At 56.5% G+C, this 6,588-nt stretch overlaps 1 protein-coding gene across 1 annotated transcript; it reads left to right on the forward strand.

The window, feature by feature from the left end:
• Positions 1 to 1,221: 1,221 nt before the first annotated feature.
• Positions 1,222 to 6,094, forward strand: BCDIN3D (BCDIN3 domain containing RNA methyltransferase). The gene is made up of 2 exons (XM_054649123.2): positions 1,222 to 1,455; positions 4,151 to 6,094. Exons 1-2 carry the CDS (start codon positions 1,270 to 1,272, stop codon positions 4,745 to 4,747), a joined length of 783 nt encoding a protein of 260 aa, XP_054505098.2. The 5' UTR covers positions 1,222 to 1,269; the 3' UTR covers positions 4,748 to 6,094.
• The last annotated feature ends 494 nt before the right edge of the window (positions 6,095 to 6,588 follow it).

Below are 6,588 nucleotides of genomic sequence, written 5' to 3' on the forward strand. Positions count from 1 at the left end.
TGATAATTGATTCTATTTCTAAATAGTTATAATCACTAACAGTAAGCATAGGCTAATACCTAAATGCAAAAGCCAATATTATCTGGTCATTTCTCACAGGATTGTGAAAAATGTGTTTTTTATGATTGGCTTTTTGCAAATATTGAAATGAATATTGTATGTGTTGTGTTAGAAAGTGATGCTGTATTAATTCTCTTAAGTACGGTGTTAAATATAGTTTTAGGTTATAACAAAATGTTAAAATAGAAACTATGTATGTGGGATACTTTTTTCCTAAAGAAAGGACTCGCACCGAGATAGCAGCCACAGGACACCTGAATCTTTCAGAGAAAGAGAATTTATTGCTCCATTATCAGGAGAAATGAACTTCCTGCCTCGTTCGGGCAGGATGACGCCGTCAGGATTCAGAGGAAGAAGCTGACACTGCCCAGCCAGAATCCTGGGTTTGAATGGAATTTATGCATCATGGATGAGGTGTATGAATATGCAGCATGCTATTGCTTTTAAGGGTTAATCCTCTGTTAACATGGGGCCTTTTGGGGGCTCATGTTGCCCAGAAAAGGTACCAGGACATCCGTAACTCTTTGTTTTTATTGTCTCAAATTGTCCAAATCCAAATTGTTCAAATTATTATTACTCTAATTGTCTTACTATTTTTATAACCATTTAATAACTATTAAACTTTTAAAATTTTAAAAACAAGTGATGGGCGCTTTTCACAGGGTTCTTTACACAAAATGTCTAAAGATGTGTAAAGTCTCTTCCCCTCCAAGGGGCTGTGGCTGCCCTAGTGGCGCTGTCCCTGTCCCCTGTCCCTGTCCCCTGTACCTGTCCCTATCCCCGTCCTTTTCCCTGTCCCTGTCCCCTGTCCCCTGTCCCTGTCCCTTGTCCCTGTCCTTTTCCCTGTCCCTGTCCCCTGTCCCCTGTCCCTGTCCCTTGTCCCTGTCCTTTTCCCTGTCCCTGTCCCCTGTCCCTTGTCCCTGTCCTTTTCCCTGTCCCTGTCCCTTGTCCCTGTCCCCTGTCCCTGTCCCCTGTCCCTGTCCCTTGTCCTCTGTCCCTGTCCCCTGTCCCTTGTCCCTTTGTCCCTGTCCCCTGTCCCTGTCTCTTGTCCCTTTGTCCCTGTCCCCTGTCCCTGTCCCTTGTCCCCTGTCCCTTTTTCCCTGTCCCCGTCCTTGTCCCGCCCCGGAACGTTTCTGCCCCGGAACGTTTCTGCCCCGGAACGTTTCTCTCCGGTTGCGGTTCCCGCCCGGCTCGGGGAGCAGTGCCAAGATGGCGGCGCCCATCAGCCGCAGCGGCTCCGAGCCCGGCGCGGCTCCCTACGGGAACTTTCCGAATTATTCCCGGTTCCACCCGCCCGAGGGCCGCATCAACCTCCTGCCCCAAGGGCTCCTGCGCAGCCTCTTCCCCGCGGCCACCCGCCCGCTCCTGGGGCTCGATGTGGGCTGCAACTCCGGGGTGAGGGGGCCACACGCAGGCGGGTTTGGGGCACCTCGGGGGGACGGGGTGCGGGCGACACCCCAGTTTGGGGTGTTGGGGACACTTGGACAGACTGGGAAGTCCTGGCGTGAGGTCCTGGGGGGCGCTGGTACAGACTGGTGTAGGGTACTGGGGCATACTGGGAGGCACTGGTGGGGGCACTGGGGACACTGGGGCAGACTGGCAGTCCCCTGGTACTGGGGGCACTGGGACGGCACTGCTGGGGGGCACGAGTTGGCACTGGGACAGACTGGGGGGCACTGGGGGACAATCCAGTTGCTGTGTCAACCCTAAACCTGCACCAGAGCCCTTAACCTGAACTTCTCCTCCTCTTAAACTCCCCTTTAACTGGGAACTTTCATTTTCTTCTGCTTTAAAATCTCTCTCAGCTGCAGCCTGTGGGGTCCTGGGCACCCCCAGTGTAACCGTGGAGAAGGCTGGGGATGAGGCACTGCTCTGGGGTGGGGCAGACTGGGAACACTGGTGGGGAACGAGGGAGGGCAATGGGACAAACTGGGAGCGCAGGGAAAGGCAGGGGCTGGGAGAGGTGGAGGAGCCCAGGGAGGCAGATGGGAATGGTGGGGGAGGCACTGGTGGGGGGTGCTGGGAGCACTGGTGGGGAGTGCTGGGAGCACTGGGAGCATTGGGAGGGATGGGGAGCACTGGTGGGGAATGCTGGGAGTGCTGGGAGCACTGGGAGGGGTGGGGGGGCACTGGTGGGGAGTACTGGGAGCACTGGGAGGGATGGGGGGCACTGGTGGGGAAGTACTGGGAGCACTGGGAGGGATGGGGGGCACTGGTGGGGAAGTACTGGGAGCACTGGGAGAGGTGAGGGGCACTGGTGGGGAATGCTGGGAGCACTGGGAGAGATGGGGGGCACTGGTGGGGAGTACTGGGAGAGGTGGGGGGCACTGGTGGGGAGTGCTGGGAACACAGATGGGGAGTGCTGGGAGCACTGGGAGGGATGGGGAGCACTGGTGGGGAGTACTGGGAGAGGTGGGGGGGCACTGGTGGGGAGTACTGGGAACACTGGGAGGGATGGGGAGCACTGGTGGGGAGTGCTGGGAGCACTGGGAGAGATGGGGGGCACTGGTGGGGAGTACTGGGAGCACTGGGAGGGGTGGGGAGCACTGATGGGGAGTGCTGGGAGCAGTGGGGGGGCACTGGTGGGGAGTACTGGGAGAGGTGGGGGGGCATTGGTGGGGAGTGCTGGGAGCACTGGGAGGGATGGGGAGCACTGGTGGGGAGTGCTGGGAGCACTGGGAGGGATGGGGGGCATTGGTGGGGAGTGCTGGGAGCACTGGGACAGATGGGGAGCACTGGGGCAGGCAGTGCCCAGCGTGTGGGAGAACTGGGAACACTGGGACAGTCACCTCCATGGGATGCTGGGAGGAGTGGGGCAGACTGGGAAGAAACCTTGTCCTAGGTCTGTAATTCCCTCTGGGAATGGGGATTCCTCCCCTGCCCAGCCCTTTCCATGAGGAATTTTCCCTAAAATGGAACCTAAACCTCCCCTGGATCTGCTTCCTCTCATTCTGCTCCTGGGAACAGATCCCACCCCTCCTGCAGCACCTCCTGTCTGGGTTGGAGAGTGAGGAGGTCCCACATGAGAGCCCAGCTCCCTCAGGGGTTTCCAGCTCTGGCTGCTGCTCCAGCCCTTTCCCAGCTCCATTCCCAGCTCCACACACATTCCAGTCCTGCCCTGGATCCAGGTGTGGCCTCACCTGGCCCAGCCAAGGTGAATTATTGATCCCACCCTGCTGGGGCAGTGCTGCTGCTCCTGGGGGTTGGAATTCCCCTGAGGCATTACCAAAGGGACAATTCCAGGTCCCATTCCGGGTGAGCTGGTGGAGCAGGTCAGTGAGAAGCACCTGTCACCACCAGAGGACATTCCCAGCCTGTCCTGTGCCTGCAGCTCCAGGAGCTCCATGGGATCTCCTTTAATTAAGGATTAATTCACTTTCCATCAGTGTGCAGTGTGGAAAGAGATTCCAGGCTGGGGGACCTGGACATTCCAGGGGCTTGGAGCCACCTGCTGTTGTGGAAGGTGTTCCATGGCAGGGCTGGAGGGGGTGAGCTGGGTTCCTCCAGCCCAGAGCATTCCAGGATTCCCTGGTTTCTGGAGCAGGCCCTCTGTGCTGTGGGGGTGTCAGCACAGGTGGGGTCCCCTGTGATAATAACTGTAATAAGTTACACAGACTCCATGCATTCACAGAAGGTTAGAGATCCATTTCTTTATATATTCATTTATTTCTATTTTCATTTCTTTATAGTTTCATTTATTTCTTTATTAAGAAGCCTATTGCTTTTTTATACCCTACTTCACTACAGGTGGACCTAACTGGTCCTCTAATTAAAACACCATCACCATTGGTTAATTAAGAAACCACCCTTTGGGAAACAAATCTCCACAACATATTGCACATGTTCACACCACCAGGTACAGCGAGTGAAGATAAGAATTGTTTCTTATTCTGTTCTCTGAGCTTCTCACAGCCTCTCCCATGCCTGGGAAGGTTGTGCCTCTCTCTGTGGCCACAGAGCTGCTGCCCCATGGGGGATCCACTCCAGGTGCTCAGGGCTCTCCCAGGACAGACCTTGGTCAGATTTTCCTTTGGACACTCACGAGAGGCAGCTCTGGGGAGCTCCCTGAATCGCTGTTTTCCTCCTGCAGGAGCTCAGCGTGGCTCTGTACCAGCACCTGCTGGGCCTCCAGGACAGCAGTTCCAGCCCAGAGCCACCAGGAGCCGACAAGGAGCTGAAGCTGCTGTGCTGTGACATCGACCCCGAGCTGATCCGGAGGGCCCAGCAGAGCAGCCCCTTCCCTGCCTCCATCTCCTTTGCCAGCCTGGACATCATGGACTCGGGGGCCAGGGAGCCCTTCCTGAGCTCCTTCCTGCAGCGCTTCGGCCGCTCCTCCTTCGACATCGGCTTCTGCATGTCCGTGACCATGTGGATCCACCTGAACCACGGCGACAGGGGCCTGCTGGAGTTCCTGGCCCTGCTGGCCTCGCTCTGCACCTTCCTGCTGGTGGAGCCCCAGCCCTGGCGGTGCTACCGGGCGGCCGCGCGCCGGCTGCGCAGGCTGGGCCGCGACGACTTCGAGCATTTCCGATCGCTGCGGATCAACGGGGACATGGCCGAGAGCATCACCCGCATCCTGACCCAGGAGTGCGCCATGGAGCTCGTCTGCTCCTTCGGGAGCACCTCCTGGGACAGGAGCCTGCTGCTCTTCAGATCCACCACTGCCCGTCCCCAGGGCTCTGACTGAGCAGCGGCCTCACGCAGCCCTGGGCCCACGGGCACGAGGCAGAGCTGGCAATTCCTGAACCCCTGCTGGGAGCAGGCCTTGGCTTCCCGTGCGAGTCCAGGGCATGGAATGGCTGGGACTGATTTGTTGGGACAGTTAATGAAGAAAGCGCCCTTTGATAAACTAATCTCCACAACACATTCCACATGGAGCAGCCTGGGAGAGTGGAAGTGTCCCTGGGGATGGGATTGGATAGGATGGGATGGATTTTAAGGTCCCTTCCCACCCAAACCATTCCAGATGTTCACGACACCAGGTGCAGCAAGTGGAGATAAGAATTGTTTTTCATTCTTTTCTCTGATCTTCTCACAGCCTTCCCCAGAACCATGCCTGGGAAGGTTGTGCCTCTCTCTGTGGCCACAGAGCTGCTGCCCCACGGGGGATCCACTCCAGGTGCTCAGGGAGCACCAATTTTGTGGGGTGGGAGGTTGTTGAAGGAAGTGCTCTTGGAATCCAAGTTCCTACATGTGCTTTCCACGTGTATCAAGAATATTCCCTGGCATTCCAGTCCCTCAGAGGCCTGCCCTGGATCCAGGTGTGGCCTCACCTGGCCCAGCAAAGGTGAATTATTGATCCCACCTGAAACCCACCCTGCCAGGACAGTGCTGCTGTTCCTGGAATACCAGGGAACATGCCCTAGGAAATGTGGAATGTCCTGATTGGAACAGCCTCACAAAGATCCTCCAGTCTAGCTCCTGGGCCTGCACAAGACATCCCAAAAAATCCCACTAATCCCAAAATCCTGATGCCCAAGTTGTCCAGACATTCCTAGACCTCCAGAATCATGGAATATCCAGAGCTAAAAGGGACCTGTGAGGATCACAGAGTCATGGAACATCCAGAGTTGGAAGGAACCCACCTGGATCATCAAGTCCAAGTCCTGGCCCCACACAGGACATCCCAAAATCCCAGCCAGTGCCTGAGAGTGTTGTCCAAGCTCTCCCTGACCTCCAGAATTATGGAATAATCAGAGTTGAAAGGGACCCACAAGGATCCCTTGTGAGTACCCTGAGTTGGAAGGGACCAGCTCCAACTCTTGGCCCGGGACACCCCAATAATCCCACTGATCCCAAAATCCCAGCTGGCGCTGTCACCATTCCCTGGGGAGCTGTTCCCCTCTGGATGAGGAACCTTTTCCCAAAGTGCACCCAAAACTCCCCCAGGGCTGGGCTGAGGCACCTGCAGGACAATTCCCTCCCTGGCCCCAGCAGCCCAGGCTGAGCTCTCCCAGACAGGGGTTCATCCCTAACGGTGAGTGATCTTGGGAATGAAATCCTTGGAATAAAAATCACTGAATTTTATCCCAAATTCCGTGTTGGGGTTTTTAATCCCGTGTTTATTGCCATCCCTTTCAGCACCTGAGGGGTGCCAGGGACCTGAGCTGGTAATTCTATTGTACTTCCACCTTTCCTTGCTGCAGTGGGAGCGAGGGAAGGCCAGGGGTGTCCCAGCCTTGTTCCAGGTGAGCTCCATTCCAGAGGGAAGGAGGTGGCACCTCCAGGAGGTGGTGCTCGAGTGTCACTGCTGCTGCCCAGGTGAGCAGGGGAACACCCGGGTGGATTTGTCCTTGTCCTTCCTGGGAATTCCTTGTTTCCTTCTGTGGGGAGAGTGAGGGAAGGGAAGGGAAGGGAAGGGAAGGGAAGGGAAGGGAAGGGAAGGGAAGGGAAGGGAAGGGAAGGGAAGGGAAGGGAAGGGAAGGGAAGGGAAGGGAAGGGAAGGGAAGGGAAGGGAAGGGAAACCTTGGAGCCCCTTCTGGTGCCTAAAGGGGCTCCAGGAGAGCTGGAGAAGGACTGGGAACAAGG

The sequence above is a fragment of the Agelaius phoeniceus genome, chromosome 35 (assembly GCF_051311805.1).
Source record: "Agelaius phoeniceus isolate bAgePho1 chromosome 35, bAgePho1.hap1, whole genome shotgun sequence".
Lineage (NCBI taxonomy): Eukaryota > Metazoa > Chordata > Aves > Passeriformes > Icteridae > Agelaius > Agelaius phoeniceus.

Coding starts and splice junctions, on each gene's coding strand:
- BCDIN3D (XM_054649123.2), top strand. CDS start 1,270: ATGGCGGCGCCCATCAGCCGCAGCGGCTCCGAGCCCGGCGCGGCTCCC. Junction 1,456..4,150: donor ATGTGGGCTGCAACTCCGGG/GTGAGGGGGCCA, acceptor TTCCTCCTGCAG/GAGCTCAGCGTGGCTCTGTA.